Below are 23,350 nucleotides of genomic sequence, written 5' to 3'. Positions count from 1 at the left end.
AATATGGTTAAATATTTTAAATTTATTATTATAGAACCAATACGCTATTGATTATTATAAATCATACCCAATATATAGTAGTGATTTCAAAAGTAAAAACTAAAGAAAATGATTTTGGTGCCTTCAGCTGGAATTGAAACAAAAACATTTAGCGCTCCAGCCTTAGTCATTAACATTTGAGCTATTGTCAGCTGGATAAGAAATAGTTAAAAACGAACAGACTTGAATGCATACAAATAACATGTTTAAGCTGACTTACACAAGCCAAATTAAATTTTTTTTCAATTTTCACCCCATACCAACTTTTTTTTTTTTTTTATAAAAGGTGGTCACCGCTTACCAAGGCCCGGAAGCCATTCAGGGATAAGGGTTATTGCATGTACAGTACGTTAGTGTGGAGATTTAATAAAGTGTCTACTTAAGGGGGCAGTTCATCAGGAATTTGTTTATGTTGGACTTTAAGACATCCAGGTTGTAGTCAGGTGGGAAGCAGGCAGACGGAACAGAGTTCCACAGGCGTGCACTTCTAAGAAAGAAGCTTTGTTCATGGAATCTACGTTTTGATCTAGGCACAGATAAAGAGTGGGGAAAATTTTTGACAGTGGCTTCAGCTAGACGGGTGTTTTTCGTAAAAGATTGGCGAGGGGGGACCAGAGATTGGAGCTCAGACGAGCACCTGCCATGGAAATAACGATAAAACAAAGATAGGCTCGCAATGTCTCTTCTGTGGGAGAGAGGTTGCAGGAAAGAGAAAAGGGCATCCCCCACTAAGCCACGAAGTCTATTTTGTACTCTGTCAAGGCAGGATAGGCTTTAGCAACTCCTGCCCAGATATGGCAGTAGTATTCCATCCTTGGACGTACTTGGCTTTTATATAGATAGAGAATTGCATCAGTAGTGAGATATCTTCTGGAGCGGTAGAAGGATCCCACCATCTTTCCAGTGACCTTGGCAACAGACTTGATGTACGTGTTCCATTTCAGATCAGGAATAAAGGTCAAGCCCAGAAGCTTGTCAAAACATGGGGCTTCTCCTAGACGAGAGCCATCCATTTCAATTGATGCCAGATGGGGATCAGAGCGTTGATGGTGTAAAGATAGGAGTTTGATTTTAGATGCGTTAAAGGTAACCAGCCACGTCTACCCCCATTGAACCACGCGTTCGAGATTAGAGGAGAGAGAATCAGAGAGAACTTTGTCATGTACAGCCTTTGATGTGTTGCCATAGATGGTCGTGTCATCAGCATAGATGTCAACAAATAATTTAAGTATGTGTTTTGGGAGATCATTGATGTAGATCAGGAAGAGAGTTGGGCCCAGGATGGACCCCCTGAGGACTCCAGCATTAATATTGCAGGCCTCTGATTTTTGTCCATCGACCACTACTCTTATGAGCCCATCAGAGAGAAATGATTTAATGATTGAGAAAACATTTCCAGTTATACAGTAAAATACATTTAAACGATTCTATTGATAATCATATGTGACAAGAAGAAACCAATCAGATGCCAGAACAGTTTTATAAAACAAGTGAATCAGTAGCTGGAAATCTTGTGAAGTAGGCCTTTATGCCATACCTTGTCGAAGGCCTTTGATATGTAAAGAGCAATTGCTCTAGAAAGGAAGCCTTTGTCAAGAGATTTGCTAATCCTATGAGATATAACCGTTAGCACATCTGCGGTAGATCTTACAGAACGGAAACCATATTGCGTGTCACTAAGAAGGTTATTTCTGCTGTGGTGGTTTACTATTTCTCTATTTAATATGGATTCCAGCAACTTACTCATGACACACAGGAGACTTATCACCTGAATTCTTAAATACAGGGCATACTGATGAGGTTTTCCAGGGTGTTGGAAAGCACTTCTCTTTAAGGCAACGCTTAAACAGTTTCATAAGTATGGGAGCAAGTTCTGGTTGAAGCTTTTTTAACACTATAATTGGGATGTCGTCAAGGCCAGTTGCTTTACTGGAATCAAGATTTTTGATTAGCTTGGCGACCTCATGCACAGATATTTGTATGTTACATAGTGTGTTCTGTGTTATAGGAGGAAATATGGGGAGTTGATGGCCTTGGTCGCATAGGGTAGAATTAGCTCCAAAGTTCTTGGCAAATAGTTTGGCCTTGTCTGATGCTGACAAGATTACCTCTGGTCCATTGATAATGGTTGGGATAGAACGCACACTTCTGTTCAGGATCCTATTTGTTATTTGCCAAAACTGGTGGGAACCAAGCCGCTGATCAGCTACTTTGGATTTAACGGACTGAGCATATAGATCTCTTGCATTTTTTATTACTCTTTTACAGTGGTTGCTGGCATTCCTGAAAGCAGCTTTAGTCTCAGTGCATCTATTACGTGGATAGCTATGGAAAAAGTGATTTCTGTACGCGATGGCAGCAGCACATTCTGGGGAGAATCATGGCTGGCTGTTAGGTTTTTGTTGGAATTTTTTAGATGGTATGAATCGGTCTATGCCTACAATTAACCATTCGGTCAGGTCTGATACTATAGAGGATGCATCCTTTTTAAACATGGAATGCAGAGGTAGATCAGATATGAATGTATGGAAGCTATCACAATCAGCTATAGAGTATCGGTGTACAGTACGGTGGAGGGGTATGTCTGGGGACTTATTACATTTCATTTTTATCTTAACCGATACGACGTATTACATTTCATTTTTATCTTAACCGATATGACGTTGTTGGAGGATCCTAGAGAAAGAATGGAACATGAACATAGCTATGGGGAAGTTGAGAGAAAAAGGTCTAGAAGGCTTGCATACTGACCTGTAGTATCGGGCACATGGGTGGGCCTACGAACAATCTGAGTGAGGTCATAAGCAATGGCAAAATCATGACAGAACCTCCCCTCATCGTCTGTCTTATTTGAGTGGGTCAGCCATTCCATGTTATGGACGTTGAAGTCACCACAGATGTGAATGTTGGCCGAGGGATGTGCAGACAGGATGTGGTCTATTTTCTCAGATATACTCTTAAAGATAGTGACTCCGCTGTTATGGGGCCGATAGAGGGCAAATATAACAAAACAACGGTCCACAAAAATGCAACTTCTACTGCGCTGCAACCTTGCATCTTGGAGAAAATGCATTTTGAAAAGAATGGAGGCAGACACGCAAAAACTGATTTTTATAAATTAGATTTAAGTGTGAAATCACATTTTGTAATGAAACCAATAGAATTCACTGTTAATATTACTTTTGAAATAATGTCTGTTACTAGAGTCCGTCAATACTAATAGAAAAGACTTCTTGTATGAAATTGTCATTTCTATCTCCCCATACCTTGAGCATGTGATGAAACGGGGTAAAAAGGGGATTAATTTTAACGCATCCCAAAACCCTGCTTTTATCTTTTCATCATAAATGCTCTGATCCCCACTCGGCCAAGATTTGGGCAAACATAAAAATTACGTCAGTTTACAAGAATTTCTTCTTCATCGAGCAAAGAGAAAAACGACGAAGCGTAGTATTGAAGCAGGTGCTGCCCACTGCTCCTAACCAAAGACTTTGCCCCAATTAATATGAATGGTCCTCGTCTTAAATAGGCTCCCTGTTTTGACAAACTTCTGGGTCTGACCTGAAAGACTTTCATCAAATCTGTTGCCAATGTTGCTGGAAAAATGGTCGCGTCATTTTACCGCTCCAGAAGGTATCTTACTCCCAACGCAATCTTTTACCTGTATAAGAGCCAGGTACGCCCTAAAATGGAGTACTGTTGCCATGACAAAGTTAAAAAATTAGCTTTGAAATCTAGTAAATGATGCTCTTTTCCTCTTCCCTGCAACTTGTTTCCTCACAGAAGAGACGTTGCAAGCCTGTCTATGCTCTATCGTTATTTTCATGGCAAGTGGTCATCTAAGCTTCAATCTTTGTCCCTCGCCAAACTTTCACAGAAAACACTTGTTTATCTACAATGGCTATCTACAATTGCCTCCCCTATCTGCGCTTAAATCTAAACACAATTTTTAACATTTTATGCATCTGTTGATAGCTCAAATGGTAATGGCTAAGGCTCAAGCACTAAACATTTTAGTTTCGATTCTAGCTGATTATTATTGTACAAACTTACAAAGGGTAGGAGGATACTTACTCATTATTTTTCCCCTTTCAATATCCCATAATTCACTGGTGCGAATCTTTCATAGTATTAAATCATAGCTAACGATGATTTGGTTGATTTTCATCCTTTGTGATTTCATCTTTTCCCTATAACTCATTCTCTATGGAAATAATAGCTGGTCCCTTCCTCTTTAATGCCTAACTTTTCTAGCAATTTCATTAGTCGTTTTCTTACATTCTGTCATTCATTTTCTGTTATTTCATTAATTTTGTTATTTCATTTTCTGTTATTTCATTAATTTTGTTATTTCATTTTCTGTCATTTCATTTTCTGTCATTTCATTTTCTGTCATTTCATTTTCTGTCATTTCATTTTCTGTCATTTCATTTTCTGTCATTTCATTCATTTTCTGTCATTTCATTCATTTTCTTACTTCCTGTTATTCCATTATTCATTCTTTTATATTTGTTGAATGGTCGACTAAACGCTTCTAGTTCTTCCAACATAGCATCCTTACAAATCATTAGTGCCGTATTTGCAACAATAGAAAAGCCATTCAACTGAATCAATTCCACATGACTATGTCCTTCTCACATGTACAAGTTGGGACCTTCATTATTCCTGATGTTCATAATTGTTTCCGAGATGGGTATATTTGCTGATGACACCACTCTCTATAGCAGGCACGAGGGGAAAACAAATGAGCACATATCTAAGGATATGACAGAAACATTAAATGAAAACCTCCGATCTGTAGTGGAATGGGGACAAAAGTCGATGGTCACATTCAATGCTGCCAAGACCAAACTTGTTTCCTTCAATAATCAAAAGAAACCTTCTCTACTACCAATAGCAATGGCCAAGAACACGTTACCTGAAAGTTCTTCCTTCAAACTCCTCGGCCTAACATTCACAGAGAACATGAACTGGAACGGATATAGAGAGCATTGCCAAGTTTGCTGCGAAGAAGGTGGGCTCTCTCTACCGTGCTAGAAAGCTACTCACACCTGAAAGTATCCTGTACCTCTATAAGGCCACTATTCATCCATGTATGGAGTACTGTTGTCACATTTGGGCTGGTGCATCTGCTACTTGCTTCCAACTCCTGGAAAGGGTTCCAAAGAGAGTTGCCAACCTGGACTATCAACTAAGCTTCAGACTATCCTATCGACGAAATGTTGCATCCCCCTGCCAGTTCTACAAATGGTGAATGCTCTGACGAACTATAAGCACTCATACCCTTTTGACGTAGTTTCTTCCCCAGACTTTGGAACTCCCTTCCGGGATTCTGCTTTCCCAACTGTACTGACATGCAGAAGTTCAAGTGTAACAGACATCTTGCTATTCATTTCCCTTCATAATGTCCCTGATAGTAGCTCCCTACAATAACGTGGCATTGTACTTTGGGGTGAAAATGGAAAAAAAAATCAAAATAAATAAATAAAAATGAACAAAAATGAATGAACAAAAATGAATGAAAAAATGAATGGAAAGAAAATGAAAAAAGAAATGAAAAAGTGAAAAAAAAGAAATGAAAAAGTGAAAAAAAAAAATGAAAAAGTGAAAAAAAAAAATGAAAAAGTGAAAAAAAAATGAAAAAGTGAAAAAAAAATGAAAAAGTGAAAAAAAAATGAAAAAGTGAAAAAAAAATGAAAAAGTGAAAAAAAAATGAAGTGAAATAGATGTGAAAAAGTGAAATAGATGTGAAAAAGTGAAATAGATGTGAAAAAGTGAAATAGATGTGAAAAAGTGAAATAGATGTGAAAAAGTGAAATAGATGTGAAAAAGTGAAATAGATGTGAAAAAGTGAAATAGATGTGAAAAAGTGAAATAGATGTGAAAAAGTGAAATAGATGTGAAAAAGTGAAATAGATGTGAAAAAGTGAAATAGATGTGAAAAAGTGAAATAGATGTGAAAAAGTGAAATAGATGTGAAAAAGTGAAATAGATGTGAAAAAGTGAAATAGATGTGAAAAAGTGAAATAGATGTGAAAAAGTGAAAAAAAAAAGAAAAGTGGAAAAAAAAGTGAAAAAAAAGTGAAAAAAAAAGTGAAAAAAAGTGAAAAAAACAGAAAAGTGAAAAAAACAGAAAAGTGAAAAAAAAAGAAGTGAAAAAAAAAGTGAAAAAAAAAGAAGTGAAAAAAAAAGTGAAAAAAAAAGAAGTGAAAAAAAAGAAGTGAAAAAAAAAAAGTGAAAAAAAAAAGAAGTGAAAAAAAAAAAGAAGTGAAAAAAAGAAGTGAAAAAAAAAGTGAAAAAAAAAAAGAAGTGAAAAAAAAAAGAAGTGAAAAAAAAAGAAGTGAAAAAAAAAAGAAGTGAAAAAAAAGAAAAGTGAAAAAAAAAAAAGTGAAAAAAAAAAAAGTGAAAAAAAAAAAAGTGAAAAAAAAAAAAAGTGAAAAAAAAAAAAAGTGAAAAAAAAAGTGAAAAAAAAAGAAAAGTGAAAAAAAAAGAAAAGTGAAAAAAAAATGAAAAAGTGAAAAAAAAATGAAGTGAAAAAAAAAATGAAAAAAGTGAAAAAAAAAAAAATGAAAAAAGTGAAAAAAAAAAAATGAAAAAAGTGAAAAAAAAAAAAATGAAAAAAGTGAAAAAAAAAAATGAAAAAAGTGAAAAAAGTGAAAAAATGAAAAAAGTGAAAAAAGTGAAAAAAAAAAAAATGAAAAAAGTGAAAAAAGTGAAAAAAAAAAATGAAAAAAGTGAAAAAAGTGAAAAAAAAAAATGAAAAAAGTGAAAAAAAAAAATGAAAAAAGTGAAAAAAAAAAATGAAAAAAGTGAAAAAAAATGAAAAAGTGAAAAAAAATGAAAAAAGTGAAAAAAAATGAAAAAAGTGAAAAAAAATGAAAAAAGTGAAAAAAAATGAAAAAAGTGAAAAAAAATGAAAAACATGAAAAAAAATGAAAAACATGAAAAAAAAAAAAATGAAAAAAGTGAAAAAAAATAAAAGAAATGAAAAAGTGAAAAAACAATAAAAGAAATGAAAAAGTGAAAAAACAATAAAAGAAATGAAAAAGTGAAAAAAAATAAAAGAAATGAAAAAGTGAAAAAAAATAAAAGAAATGAAAAAGTGAAAAAAAATAAAAGAAATGAAAAAGTGAAAAAAAATAAAAGAAATGAAAAAGTGAAAAAAAATAAAAGAAATGAAAAAAGTGAAAAAAATAAAACACCCTCCCCATATTAAGAATGGGTTTCTAAATAATATTTCAGCACAGTACCTTCTTTGCATAAGTACAGGAAGTACTTTTTTTCATAAAGAGAAATGGGTGAGCAGAGGACTATTTCAAGGATAGGTTTTTTTCAAAATATTACGTATTAGGGGGGAGTCGGTGAGAGAGAACATTTTTACAATGATTTTCCACGATACAATAACATTCGTAAAGGATTGCTTTAAACTGTTCATTAAAAAAAAAAAAATGCTTATACAAAGTTGGTAATATGCTATTTTCTTGATAGTATTTTTTAAGTTAAAGATACCGTTAAACTTGAAATTATCAAATTGTTAGATGAAAGTACAGAATAGCTGTAAAACTCTCCTCTTCCCATGTTAAAAATAGGTTTCTAAATATTATTTCAGCACGGTACCTCCTATGCATAAGTACCAAAAGTATTCTGTTATTTTTTTAATTTTTTTTTTATTTTTTAGGGAAGGAGGGGCAAACATAGCAGGATTGGGCAGACTGTAATGAAATGTTTTTTGATGTTCAACTTTAAGTAAAAAAACATTTTTGCACCAACCTACTTAAAAAAAAATAAAATAAAATAATAAAAATAGTTTATAGTTCATTTGTGTCCGAGTTTGGTGTGGCAATTTTGCTTGAATGCAATGCAAACTTTAATGAGAATATTTCTGCTTTGAAATATAAAAATGAAAAAGAAAAGTTAACTCACCTCCTTAGTGGGGGTGATCAGATAAACTGCTTCAAGCAAAGGTAATGGTTCCCGTCTTCGGTTGATATCTTCAACCACTGAAACAAGCGCAAAAATAAAACATTATAGAAAGAAAATGTTATATTTCTGTCTGCATGTTCGGCTCAAACTCAGAAAATATCTAGCAAGGATAATATACTTACACACCTGACATCTTTCGATTCAGTATGATCAGTGCGGGAGAGGGTGCAAGAAAACAAATTTCTTTCTTGTAATTGTTTGAAAAAGAACACTGAAACTAGATCACTGTCAGCTTATGATTATGATCTTTTTTCTTTCCATTAAGGTGGAGAAGACTGAAGAGGATGGGGAGGGGGAAGGTTGAGGGCTGGAGAGGGGAGGCGGAGGGAGGGAGGCGGAGGGAGCGAGGAGAGAGAGAGAGGCGGAGGGAGCGAGGAGAGAGAGAGAGGCGGAGGGAGCGAGGAGAGAGAGAGAGGCGGCGAGACCGAGGAAGGGAGGGGGAAAGGCGGAGGGACGGAGGAGAGTAGGGGGGGGTGCAAAGGGACGGAGGAGAGTAGGGGGGGTGCAAAGGGACGGAGGAGAGTAGGGGGGGTGCAAAGGGACGGAGGAGAGTAGGGGGGGTGCAAAGGGACGGAGGAGAGTAGGGGGGGTGCAAAGGGACGGAGGAGAGTAGGGGGGGTGCAAAGGGACGGAGGAGAGTAGGGGGGGTGCAAAGGGACGGAGGAGAGTAGGGGGGGTGCAAAGGGACGGAGGAGAGTAGGGGGGTGCAAAGGGACGGAGGAGAGTAGGACGGAGGAGAGTGGGGGGGGTGCAAAGGGACGGAGGAGAGTAGGACGGAGGAGAGTAGGGGGGGGGTGCAAAGGGACGGGGGAGAGTGGGGGGGGGGTGCAAAGGGACGGGGGAGAGTGGGGGGGGGCAAAAGGACGGAGGAGAGTGGGGGGGCAAAGGGACAGAGGAGAGTAGGGGGGCAAAGGGACGGAGGAGAGTAGGGGGGCAAAGGGACGGAGGAGAGTAGGGGGGGGCAAAGGGACGGAGGAGAGTAGGGGGGCAAAGGGACGGAGGAGAGTAGGGGGGCAAAGGGACGGAGGAGAGTAGGGGGGCAAAGGGACGGAGGAGAGTAGGGGGGCAAAGGGACGGAGGAGAGTAGGGGGGCAAAGGGACGGAGGAGAGTAGGGGGGGGGGCAAAGGGACGGAGGAGAGTAGGGGGGGGGGCAAAGGGACGGAGGAGAGTAGGGGGGGGGCAAAGGGACGGAGGAGAGTAGGGGGGGGAGGGCAAAGGGACGGAGGAGAGTAGGGGGGGGGCAAAGGGACGGAGGAGAGTAGGGGGGGGGCAAAGGGACGGAGGAGAGTAGGGGGGGGGGCAAAGGGACGGAGGAGAGTAGGGGGGGGGGGCAAAGGGACGGAGGAGAGTAGGGGGGGGGGCAAAGGGACGGAGGAGAGTAGGGGGGGGGGGGGCAAAGGGACGGAGGAGAGTAGGGGGGGGGGGGCAAAGGGACGGAGGAGAGTAGGGGGGGGGCAAAGGGACGGAGGAGAGTAGGGGGGGGGCAAAGGGACGGAGGAGAGTAGGGGGGGGGGGGCAAAGGGACGGAGGAGAGTAGGGGGGGGGGGGCAAAGGGACGGAGGAGAGTAGGGGGGGGGGGCAAAGGGACGGAGGAGAGTAGGGGGGGGGGGGGCAAAGGGACGGAGGAGAGTAGGGGGGGGGGCAAAGGGACAGAGGAGAGTAGGGGGGGGGGGCAAAGGGACGGAGGAGAGTAGGGGGGGGGGGCAAAGGGACGGAGGAGAGCATTGGGGTGGGAGGCAAAGGGATGGAGAAGAGCATTGGGGTGGGAGGCAAAGGGATGGAGAAGAGCATTGGGGTGGGGGGCAAAGGGACGGAGGATAGCGTGGAAGCAACACGTTAAAAATGAAAAAGGAGAAGCAGTTTACTTACATGTAATTCCTTCCGACATGATCTCGTGCATCTTGCAACATGCCGATACCATCCGCATACTAAGTTGATCAACGATAAGAACTTTCCACTCAACATTTTTCTTCACAGCTAACACAACATCATTCATAATCTCTGCAAAAGAAGAAATTGAGGATTCATTAATAAATTGCCGATGCAATTACTCCGGAAGTAGAAAAAAATATCTATATCAAGATTTTCGATTGGTTGAGAGAGAATATGACATCCGGGGTTTTCTTCCTTTTATTTCAAATAAATGAAATCAATGCAGACCATCTACCTCGCTTTTTCCTTCCTAGATAAAACTGCTTTGTTTTTTGGGTGTATGCCATTAAAACGAGCGACCTGTTGTGCTTCAGAAGTTATCTTTCTGCATAGTCACCACCATTTTCAAGCGATGAACGATAGCTGTGCATGGGCGTCTGGAGCACGCTTTCTCATCCAAGAATCATTTCAAAAGTAAAGCCTCCTTTTTTTTTTTAAATTAAAGTTAAAGATCTACGAAGACAGGAGTCATCCTAACTGGATTGAGTCATCTACCACCTGAGCACGAACTGCATCACAAATTATCGCAATTCAGTTTTGACACTCCTAAGTCAGGTCGCAGGAAATAAACGCGATACCTTTTGTGTTTCAGTATTTATTTTTCTACATAGTCACCACCATTCTTAATACACTTTTGCCAAGAATTCAATGACGCATCCCTACTTCAGATGCAAATCCATGATAGGGGTTGCTTTCTTAAAGTCTCAACACCATCAATATCTACAACAGAGAAATGAAACTTTCAGGTCATGAATGCCTAAGTTCAGTCATAATAATAATACAATTCGCAATGCTCTATGATCTATTCAGGTGGAATAAAAATATGAGGCATTACTTTTCGAACACTTCTCATACATCTGCAATCTGGGAGAGACAGTCAAACTCTGGATGGTCCAAGTATATACAGGCAGAGCCTAAAACCTTCCTAGACTTTGTGCAAGGTGCAGTGGAATTACACCAATAGTTGCAACACAATTAAAAAGCTAAATGGCAAGATCACCAAAGCTTTTGTCAGGCAAAAATGATTGGGATCCTTCTTCGCTCCAGCAGATATCTCACTGCTGATGCAATTCTCTACCTATATAAGAGCCAAGTACACCCACGGATAGAGTACTTTTACATCTGGGCAAGAGCTGCTAGAAAGACCTTATCCTGCCTTGATAGGGTTCAAAACAGACTTCGTAGCCTAGTAGGGGATGCCCTTTTCTCTTCCCCACAGAAGAAACGTTGCGAGTTTGTCTCTGCTTTGTTATTTTCATGGCAAGTGCTCGTCTGAGCTCCAATCTATGCCCCCCCCACTCGCGAAACTCACAAAAATCCTTTGTCTAACTGCAGACACTATCAAGAATTTCTCCTACTCTTTCTCAACTAAACGTAGATTCCATAAACAAAGCTTCTTTCTGAGAACTGGATGCTTGTGAAACTCTTCCATTCATGTCTGTTTTCCAGCTGACTACAATTTAGTTGTCTTCAAGTTCAATGTAAACAAATTCTTGATAAGCCATCTTTTTAAGTGATTCAATTTACCAAATTTCCATAACTAACGATTACTACATCTTTCCATTGACTACTATACACTCATTAATCCTTATCCTCGAGTGGCCCCTGGGCCTCGATAAGTAGTGACTCCTATGTAAAAAAAAAAAAAAAGTTGGAAGAAAATAGCAATGGCCTGTGGCCTGTACCAAGGTTGGCATCAAAAGCAAAAATAAATTCATTGAGTGAAACGGGCATAAATCCTTATTCACTTGCCTCCCCATGAAGGTAAAGTTAAAAACAAGGTTGTTTTTATGTATAATATCCAGCTCCCCCGAAAGAGATACACTGGATGGGACAGACATAAAAATTGTCCTAGATAAGAAAGATCTCTAACTGAGGACAGAACAGATACTATACTTTCTACCTCAACCCGAACAATTCATGAAGAACTGACCTATATTTTTTCCTAGATAGCCATCTTACAAATATCATTTGCAGGCTGCAAAAATAATGTGCTGTTCTAAAAAAATAAAAATAAAAAAATAAACAAAAAATAAAAAAATTAATAAAAAAATAAAAAATAAATAAAAATAAAACAAGTTCATCGCCTTCTTGCTCTTCTTTTTTGTCCTTAGTTTTTTTTGTTTTTTTTTTGTTTTACCTAAGGCTAATTGTGAGGGCACACCAAAAGGTAACAATTAATTTTAATTATATGTATTGCTTACATGGGACGGCATTATCTTTTTTTTTTTTTTTTTTTCTTCTAAAAAAAGGGGCTTCACCATGTATCGCACAAGGTGAAGAAGGAACAATACGAGGAATATAATGTTCATTTGTACTTACACCCTGAGGGCGGGGAACTTTTGACAGAGGAAACACCCTTTCGTAACTAAACCTATTGTTACATAAAGTTTGTTGTTTGAATGGAAAGTTTGAGCTGGGATGTCATTAACCAATGGGGGGGGGGAGAAAAAAAAAGTTTCAAAAAGCTGAAATCGAAATATGAATCATCCCCTCCCCGTGTGTGTGTGTGTGTGTGTGTGTGTGTGTGTGAAGTTTTAGTTTCCATGCCAAAATTAACATTTTCAGTTTATAGAGAAGAACTTACACAAAATTTAAAAAGGAAGGCAAAGCTAAAGGAAGTGAGAAAAAAAAGGAAACAGGAAAAAGAAAGAAAGATAAAATGACAGTGGAAGAGAAAGTGAAATAAAATCCAGCCAAATAGCGATAAAAAACATAAGGAGGTAAGGCTCTAGTGATTCAGCAAAGTCAGTTTATCCTTATCCAGAATGGTCTTATTTATTCTCTACTTCCTTCGTTCCAATTAGTTTAATCCACCTTCAACAATTAGACAATTTTATACCTTGTAGTAATCTTCTCCAGACATCGATGATCACTGCTCTCCAGTCCGCTCTGCATTTGGTCTTTCTGATAAGATCTTGTAGGAATTGAAATTCCCAAGCTAACTAGATTATCGCCCTTTAACTCTGGTAATCAGAGAGCGACACAGCCACGTCACTTCCTATTCTGTATACTTCTATCTTTTTTTCGCTGGACCCTCAACCAGTCAACATGTGACGATAATATGCTCCGGTTGGCATGCCCAACCAACCAGCTCTCCTAACTAACCCGTCAGCCTATCATCAAATACTAAACACAAGTAATGTTACTCTCTTCTCAAAGAACTCTTACTATCTATATCTCCATTCTCATGTATTTTTTATGTAAATAAATCTACATTCTTTCAATCTCATATATCGGTATGTTTTCGTCATCATTATGTGACCTGCTTTTTAATCACTTAACATGCATTAACAACATGGAAGATGGGATCGTCAATTACATAAGCTGACCATCATGTCCCCTACAATCTACAGTCATGTTTTCAGTGACCCTGTTGAGACTATGAGTGAACTTTGTTCGTTGTCTTCCTCTGCTTTTTTATTTTCCTAACATCAAGCTTTTTTTTCCATGCCATCTGTTCACATTAAATGACAAAAGAACTTTAGCTGTCTGACGTGGTCGGTATGGGCACATGCCTGTAAAATCTAACATGCGTTTACTCAAATCGCACACACCTTTAAATAACGCACCGGTTACCTGCCCTTGTAATCTCCGTTTGCCCAACACGTGGCGAGCTCTACTTCCGTTTTTCTCTCTCTCTATCTTTCGATCTAAACTTCAAATGCAAGGGGGACGCAAATCTTAGACATCTCCACGGGGAGTTTTCCTTATCCAAGGTAGGATCGAATACTTGTGTATACACTAACAAACTCTTACATACACAATGAATGTTCAAAAAATCCAGACACGGATATATACATAACAAACATAACCACTTTATACACACTTACATACTACGAACTCTTATGCATAAGGATTATTAACTGCATGCACGCATACACACTACACACCTTGTATTCTTTTATATTTCTGTACTAGAGGGGATACCCGGCGTTTCCTGGGTGTTTGGCAAAAAAAGTGTTAGTAAGTAGGCGGGCTTGAACCCGCAACGTGAAGGTGGAAAAGAAAAGTGAAAGGAAACGTGACATTTTACCGCTACGCTACGAAGCCATAGGAAGTGAAAAGCGTTCAAATTTAGCGATGTCAATCAAAAAGTTGACTTCCTAAGTGAATGAGTTCACGCAGGTGCAGAAATGAATGTTGGCTGAAAACCAGTTCAGCTTTTCGCCGTTTCATTTATTTGTTTCCCCACAACGTTGGAGAAACCAAGCCCCCCCCAAAAAAAAGGGGGAACTCTCAAATAAATAGCAATTGTCTGATATGAAGGGTTTCCCCCCCACATTGATCAAAGCTAATTGCTTTCAAGACGTCTTGACACTAAAGGCCGCTGACGGCTTTGCTTTGATGAGTTTTGCTTTATTTATACGAAAAAGACCAACAAACACGTGAAAGGGCGGAATAGGGTGAATTTTTTAAAAGGTCATGTAAATAAATGCAGAGACGACGTCCGTTCGCAAATCGTAGATATTATAATCTAGGGAGTATATAAAAAGTTCTAAAAAAATAGTAAAATGGGCGACAGAAGGAGAACAATCTACTCCCATAAATTAAATAAAGAGTCCAGTTTGGAATTCTGTTGATTTATACATTCTCAGGTTATGCAAAGATTCGCAAATTGGATGGACTAAAAGGTTATCTAGTTTGAAAAAAAAAAAATGTATATACCAAAAGGTTGAAAGTTAAATAATTAAAAAATCTTGTGAATAAAACAAAGATGAAAGTTGAGGATATGTGTTGCATGGAGAGGCATGACATGAGAATCATATGATTGGCATATAATGCGAGTCTTAAACTAACGAATGTATTACTTTGTGAGCCTTTGAAATTTGAAAGAAATTTAGATGCATTTAAACTTTAAAATTGAATAGAAAACCATTTAAAGTGGCTTTCAAATTCTTAACAAGTCCTCATGTATTAAAAAGTTTAATGTTTTGGGGAACTATTTATATCTAATCCACCAGAATGCATTTTGGTTTCTTTGTAAACAAAGTCAGCAATTTTAATCTTTTGTTAATAGTTGGAAGCTACTTACATAGCTTATAATAAAAAATTCATTGATATTTTTTATTTTTTTACAAGAAAATTTCCACTTATCAAGGCCTGAAGGCCACCCAAGGATAAGGGTAAATGAATGTAAGGCAGTAGTGTCGTAATCATTAATCGTGTAGATTGGGTAGAATTTGGATTATTTAAGGGGAAGGCTCTATAAGAAATTGTTTACATTGGACTTGACGGCTACCACATTGTAGTCGGCTGGGAAGCAAGCCAGCAGAACAGTGTTCCACAGGTGGGCAGTTCGAGGAAAGAAGCTTTTTTCATGGAAGCTGAGTTTAGATATAGGCACAGATAGAGGGTGGGGGGAAATTGTTGGTAGCGGTTGTAGCTAGTTGAGTGTTATTTTTGTGAAAGGGACCATGGATTGAAGCTCAGATGAACACTTGCAATGAAAATAACGATAGAGCAGAGACAGACTCTTGCTAAAAACATTATTTTGACAACTATGCTGACCAATAGAAGAGTCTATCAAGAATTTTTATATGCTGTGTGATGACGTATGGACGTGAAATCTAACCACTGAGAGTTGGGGATTTTTTTTTTTTTAATACATACAAGGCACCACTTATCAAGGCCCGGGGGTCACTCGAGGATAAGGGTTAATGGATGTACAGTTGTCAATGGGATTATAGCTAAGTAATAATGGAAATTTTGTAAATTGGATTACTTAACGGGACGGTTCATTGAGAACTTGTTTACATTGGACTTGAAGACAAATTGTAGTCAGCTGGAAAGCAGGCAATCAGAAGAGAGTTCCACAGGCGTGCAGTTCTAAGAAAGAAGCTTTGTTCATGGAATCTACATTCAGGTTTAGGTACATATAAAGAGTAGGGGAAATTATTGATAGTGGTTTTGGCTAGACAAGTGTTTTTTGTGAAAGTTTGGCAAGGGGGGGGGCCATAGATTGGAGCTCAGACGAGCACTTGCCATGAAAACAACGATAAAGCAGGACAGGCTCGCAACGTCTCTTCTGTGGGAAAGAGGTTGTAGGGAAGAGGAAAGGGTATCCCCTTGTGAGAAAGAGGGATACATAAATACCTGGTCAGAGATAGGTTAGTTTGGGAATGAATTTAAAGCCGTTCATCACATGCCACCATGTGAAATAAACATTAAACAGAATATGATTGTATACAAATGTACATTTCTGCTGCTTAGTAGTGAGTCATGGTATAAAAAAAAAAAAAAAAAAAAAAAACGAGAGGGAGGGGGCAAAAAGAGAAGATAAAAAATGGGAGTAGACAGACCTTATACTAGTGATGGCAGACATGTTCAACATTCAGACAGAAAAATGTTAAAAAAAAAAAAAAAAAATGAATGTATTCGTGTCAACAATGATGACATCAGCTCATGACAAGATTTACGACGATGACATCATCATCATATATATATATATCTAATATATATATATATATATATATATACACACATATATCTATCTATATATATAATATAAAGCTGAATGTCTGTCTCTGTGTGTGTGTCATCACGAATAGGCTCCTATAAGGTTGACTATTTAAAAAAACTGATTGCATATAATGATAGAAGATGTATCGAGACACAGGAATTGGTATGTTTGATCTTGCAGAACGGTGGTTCATTAAAATTGTGGGGTCTGTGTTCGCGCCTGGTCCACAAAGTATGGAAATAAAAAATTAAAAAAAAAAAAAAAAAAAAAAACGTTTACAAGTGTTTTTCATATAGATGTACATAAGAATACTTTGATAAGTATGTTTTAACTTAAATAGGGATGGTATAATAAAATTGTGGGGTCTGCATTCACGCCTGGCCTCCATAGAATGGAAATAGGCACAAACTTTAATAAAGACTTTTCATATCTACCTGCATAAGTATACTTTAATAATTATGTTTCAATTTGAAGAAATATGGTATAATAAAATTATGGGGTTTTCGTTCACACCTGACCTCCATAGAATGGAAATATGTCACAAAATTTAACAAGGTTTTTAATATAGCCACAGAATATTGTGATAAATATTTCAGTGTGAACAGGTATGGTATAATAAATTATGCGATTTATCTATTTTATTTTTACTTTCATCATATTTTGCGTTGGTTTTGATACCCCCAAATTCAACCCAAATTTACAACCCTTCCTTTTCATAACCTATCATACTTTCATAAATCAGAGTCGATTTTCTGTAGGCTGTGTTTGAACCCAGTCAATGATGGGTACTTTTGCTAGTATATATATATATATATATATATATATATATATATATAAAATGAAATAAGAATTACAATTAAGTTTACAAAGATAATTGAAAATAGCAAACTTGAAATATATTATAAATATTAAGGCTTAATATTTATAAAGTAATCCTAACCAGATGTAAAAGCTCAATAAAACCAAATAGGAAATAGAGTTTATAATAAGAACAAAGAATTATTAAAACACGTTAAAAACACTTTAAGAAGAGTTAAAAACATTTAATTAAAAAAAAGGAAACAAATTAATCTGCTGAGTTTCGAAAGGAATACTTTTCTTCTCATCAGAGGGTAGGAATTAGCCACATGTGGAATCGGATTTTGGTTTTGGCTAGACGAATGTTTTTTGTGAAAGGCTGACGAAGCGGGACCATGGAGAGTCTCTTCATGGGCATTTAAACTAGTATATAAGGTTTATCTTATTGAAAAATCTAATCGAGGGGGCGAAGTTATTAATAATAAGATTTAGCATTTTAAATTGGAGAAAATAATTTATTTATGGAGTTCTATAGGATGTCTGGTATTTAATGAAATATGCCTTCAGGACAGAATGCTGTCTAAATATGTATATGAGACGTTTTTTCTTTTTCATTTTTTTTTTTTTTTTTAGAGACTGGACTTTAAATTGACAACTATTTTCTTTAATTACAGATTTGGTAACTATCGGTTCAGCTTGGTTTGGAAATTCATCATGTAGAGACTGACACCTGCACAGTGTGTGCAAATTGCAAAAGATATGATCAATAAGATAAATAAAAACTTTTATTAGTTTGGAAGTCAATTTCTAAAAGCTGTCCAACACATGCCACTATGTAAAACGAACATGAAATGAAATATAACAAGTAGCCATACTGAAAAAAAAAAAAAAAAAAAAAAAAAACAGATTGAAGAATATCAAAAGTTATCTCCCTTCCAAGTAAAATTTTATTTCTTTTACTGTATAATTTAAAAACATTTTCAAATACTTAAAACTGACTCCTCTCTATCCCGAGTAACTCTGGATAAGTGAAACTAGTCTCCAAATAACTATTCTTTGCATCATATTTGTTTATGGTATTTTTATAAATTTGCTTATTTCTTGCATTGTTATTTGTTCCCATTGGGCATTTCATACACACTAGCGGGGGGGGGGGGTATCCGGTGGCGTGTGTGCTTGGGTGGGGGTGGGTTAATCAAAACATAATAAGCAAAGTAAAAAAAACTAACGTAAGGCAAACAAATGATAAAGAAAACTCGAAACAGAACCCCCCTCCCCAAATACATATGAAAAATGGCTTAAATAACCCTGCTTCGGGGGGGGGGGTACCCGGCGTTGCTCGGGTGTTTTTGGGTGCGTGTGGTCGGTCAAAGGTGGAGGGTGCTAATGAAAACCTAAAACAGAAAAACGAACGTTAAAAAATCTGAAAAAAAAAAAATAAAAATAAAAATAAAAAAAAAAAAAATCAAAAAAAAATTTAAAAAAAAATCGAAGACATCTCACACCACGATTCGAACCCAAAACGTTTAGATAATGAGGCTGCGCTCCAAGCAACTGAGCTAAGACGACGTCGCCGAAATTGTGTCGCTTTTTCAAATATTTAATGTAAATCAGGTTACGTCGTATGACGCATGCGTAGAAGCAAATTTGTCATGAGAGGCGGGTTTCTGCTGCCCCCCCCCACTGTAGAATAGTGATGATTTTAGGGTGAAAAAATTAATTTTTCGATATTTGTCGGACAAAGATTGAAAGTTTAAAATGATACCGATCTGGCGAAAATCTGTGACCCATGTGGAAAGTTTATGCAAGACATACGAACACACATACATACATTTTCGCTTTTATATTTATAGATAATTGTATCCGCTGTAAGTTTGTCCACAACATCAACTTTTTATTTTCGCTATATTATTTATGATTGCTAACAAGTGAAGCATGTACCCCTGAGTGCACACTGAACGAGGCATAGGAAAAAATGACCAAGTTCAGCATTTGTCCCCCTCCCTCTCAATTAGCCCCAAAAGTCCCCAGGGGACGTCAAATCCAGGTGAAAATAAACAAACAGTGCAGTTTTAGGCCTTAACATATTCAATTTTGAGTTCTGCACCATGCAAAAAAAAGAAATGACTAAGTCCATCATTTGCACCTCCCCCTCCTCAATTTCGTCCCAAAAGTCCCCAAGGCCTTAAAATATTTTAATTTGAGTTCAGCACCATGCAAAACTGCTAAACAGACATACACAGAAAATTTTTGACAAATATGGTAAAATAGTCCCCAAAATGCAGTGTTTTTATTAGCCCTAAAAGAGCCCCTGGGGCACACCCAAGTTATCGCGAAGTATAGACAAACAAAATTATATAAAAATCAGTTAGTTACAACTTGTCAGAAAGTTTTATAAAAAAACCAAGGTATCAATTTTTTTTAATAAGCACAAAAGTGTCAATTTTAGCCATTTTAACCTGAAAAGCACCTCTAGAGGTGGGGGGGGGGATGAACAGAGTTTTACTGGCAAATCCATTCAGTTACTATTTTACTCATATCATGTTTAATGTTTGTGCAAAATTTTAAAAAATTACAAGGTGTAGTTTTTGAGAAAAGTGCAGACAGGCGAACGGACAAGGATGAATTTACCCTCCTTTTGTCGGGGGACCAACAATTTTGAAGTTATTGTTTTCCTATATAAACTTATCGACAGATGGTTTATAAATACATGCACATTTATATATATACTAGCGAGGGGTACCTGGCGTTGCCAGGGTGTTTGGAGGTGTGTGTGTTGGGGGGGGGGGGTTAAAAAAAAAAGAAAAAAAGTAAGTATGAGGATCAAACCCGAACCGTTGAGGCAAAGTTGTAAATTAAAGTGTGAAAAAAAAAAAAAAAAAAAAAAAACGTGCGACATTAACCATTGCCCCACCGCGAGATGCTAACGGAAATACATTTGAATTTATTTAATTACTTGGATTCAGCAGGTGCTCGTTTTAATGAGTTAATGAGATCAAGTTTGACTGCAGGATTTTTATTTTCCCAAGATGTTATAGGAAAAAGACTAACCCACATGCAGCGAGCGACAAATGTTGAATATTTATCTTCCCGAAATCGAGTAAATTAAATAGACAGGCGAGCTTCATTGTTAACTGTGAGATATTACGATTTATATGTGATATAAAAAGTTTTAAAAAGTTATGAAGCGAGCGACCGCTTCTCTGAAAAAAGCCTTTTGTAGACATACAGAAAAAGCGAACACACATACATACATTTTCGCTTTTATATTTATAGATGGGCTTTCTGCAAATATATTGAATACGCCAAAATTTAAGAAACAGTGTATATAAATAGTCTTTAAAATACAGCTGTTTCTGTGCATAATGGACCTTCAGTGTGGCTAGCAAGGTGTTTACATGCAGAATCAAAACCTGTCCAACTGATCAGTAGTCAGATGTTTTAACCTTAATGCTATCATGCTTGTAGTAAAAGTAATCAGGAGATTATATATATATATATACTCAGGGATGGAAGGATTCCAATATTTTTTCCGATTCCGATACAATTACCGATTTCGTATTAAATTACTGATTCCAATTCTTTATAAATATCTAAATATTTAACTATAAAGTCGTTATATTTCACGATTACCGTAACAACACCTGTGAAATGTGCAGATCTTTTCTCAAACATAAGGATACACAATTGTGAGGGACGATCTACCGATTTATATTTTACTGATCATTTAAAATTAATATATATTCATTATTTTAGTATTACTATCAGTGGGGGAATATTTTTTTTTTATAGTAAATCAAATAAAAAAAAACAAAAGAATCGTTTTTGACATCGGAAAATAGGCATACATTTTTCCGATTTCGCTACCACAAAAACTTCCAATTTTTTCGATTCCCAATTAATCGTCCCAACAATATATATGTTTTATTTTTTATTACCGTTTTATCTGTTTGGTTACATATGTTTCGGATGTTGGATCGTGTTTACGATCTAACAGCCTCGCCAGACCTTTTTTCAGGTTTTCTGTAAGGTCTGACGAGGCTGTTAGATCGTAAACACGGTCCAACACCTGAAACATATGTAACCAAACAGATAAAACGGTAATAAAAAAAATAAAACACATATTTGCTCTGCAATAGTATTGAGCACTCTTCAGGTTTTTACTAATTACCAGTTTTACCATATATATATATATATATATATATATATATATATATATATATATATATATCATACATACATACATTGTCGCCCTAAAGAAAATAACACTGCAGCTTTATTTTAAAACTTTTATTGAAAAAAAAAAAAGATGATGAACATTATGGGAGTACTAAATGTTATGAAAGAACCAAATCATGTTTGATTACAAGAGGGTTTATGGCAAGTATGTTTTATTTTTGACATTGGATTTGGAGACAGCTATGTTGTAATCTGTGGGGAAGTGGTTCTGTGATAATGAATTCTTACATAGTTATTTTTATTCATTATATCCGACAATGACAAAATTAAGTTTTTCCGTCTGGCTGAAACTACTGTCAATAATTTTCCCCACTCTTTATCTGTGCCTAAATCCAAACGTAGATTCCATGAACAAAGCTTCTTTCTCAGAAATGCACGATTGTGGAACTCTGTTCCGTTTGCCTGTTTCCGACCTGACTACAACTTGGATGTCTTCAAGTCCAACATAAACAAATTCCTGATAAACCGCCCCCTTAAGTAAGACACTATCAAATCTCCAATACTAATGATTACTACAATACTATCTCATTGATTACTGTACACACAATAACCCTTATCCCTGAGTGGCCTCCGGGCCTTGATAAGTAGTGACCCCCATGTAAAAATAACAAAAAAAACTTGTCAGCAGAAGACTTATCATATATATATATATATATATATATATATATACACACACACACACATGATGAGAATAATGGAAATAGTATTCCGACAAAATAGAGAAATAAAAAGGAGCAAACCAAGTTCTGGGTTCAACGTTTCGTCTTTATTTCATCTAGAAGTTTGAAATAAAGAGGAAACGTTGATAAACACATAACTTGGCTTGTTCTTTTTTTTATTTCTCTCTCTCTTTCTATATATATATATATATATATATATATATATATATATATATTATATATATATATACACACACACACACATTTGTGCACTCTAGAAATATACTGTGTGCACAAAAATTTAAGAAACACAGAATATATAATCGTGCAAATACAGCTGTTCCTCCGCATAATTGATTTACAGTATAGACAATGTTTTTGTGCAGAGATTCAATCTCATTAATAAATAATATCTAATAAATATCTAATTAATAAATAATTAATAATAATTAATAATTTAATAATAATTATTAATAATAATTATATTAATAATATATATATATATATATATAATATATTCAATAAATATTAATAATTATTACTAATTAATAATTAATAAATAATAAATATACTGTGTAAAAAAAAATAGTTAATAATTATTAATAATAAATAATTAATAAATAAATTAATAAAATGCAGCTGTTCCTCCGTACAATTGATTTTCAGTGTAGACAATGTTTTTGTGCAGAGATTCAAAACCTTGACAAATGATCAGTCCACGGACATCTTAATCACATTTTCTTATACTTGACCCGAAAGTTATATATTAGTGTTGGGAAGATTAACTAGAATCAAAATCTATTTAAAAAAAAAAAAAAAAAAAAAAAATCGGAACTTTTTAAGGTAGCTCAATTAAGCACCAAAAAGTGAAAATTTGTATTTTCCGATGTCAAAAACGATTCTTTTTTTTTTTTTAAATTTTTTATTGGGTTTGTCTAAAACTTAATTTTCCATGGTTTGCATTAATGACAAAATATATTTTATATTTTAAACTACCAGCATGGCTTTTCCAATAATCCGACCCCCCCCCCATGAAAAAAATAAAAAACAAACAATTCTATATTTAGTCATTTAAAAATAATCGCAATCAGAAATTAGAATACAATCTGTAACTGTATTGGAAAAAATATTGAAATCTCATTTTTAACCTCTCACATCTATCTATCGATAACTCAACGTCAAAGTGCTAAATGTTTTTTGTTTTGAAAAATATGACTTGGATGCCATCAGCTAAAA

At 36.2% G+C, this 23,350-nt stretch overlaps 1 protein-coding gene across 8 annotated transcripts in view; it reads right to left on the bottom strand.

Annotated features, from left to right (window-relative positions):
• Positions 1 to 23,350, bottom strand: part of LOC145268824 (syntaxin-binding protein 1-like) — a 381,121-nt gene that overhangs the window by 141,208 nt on the left and 216,563 nt on the right. For all 8 annotated transcript variants that reach the window (XM_080124472.1, XM_080124475.1, XM_080124467.1 and 5 more), the window contains 2 exons: positions 9,893 to 10,024; positions 7,963 to 8,039 (listed from right to left, as the gene is read on the bottom strand). In XM_080124472.1, coding sequence (XP_079980598.1) covers positions 7,963 to 8,039; positions 9,893 to 10,024 — 209 coding nt within the window. The remainder of the gene's footprint in view (positions 1 to 7,962; positions 8,040 to 9,892; positions 10,025 to 23,350) is intronic.

This window comes from Euprymna scolopes, chromosome 44 (assembly GCF_053919585.1).
Source record: "Euprymna scolopes isolate OS-2025 chromosome 44, ASM5391958v1, whole genome shotgun sequence".
Classification (NCBI taxonomy): domain Eukaryota; kingdom Metazoa; phylum Mollusca; class Cephalopoda; order Sepiida; family Sepiolidae; genus Euprymna; species Euprymna scolopes.
The sequence above is the reverse complement of the archived record's forward strand: the minus strand, read 5'-3'. Positions and strand labels throughout refer to the sequence as shown.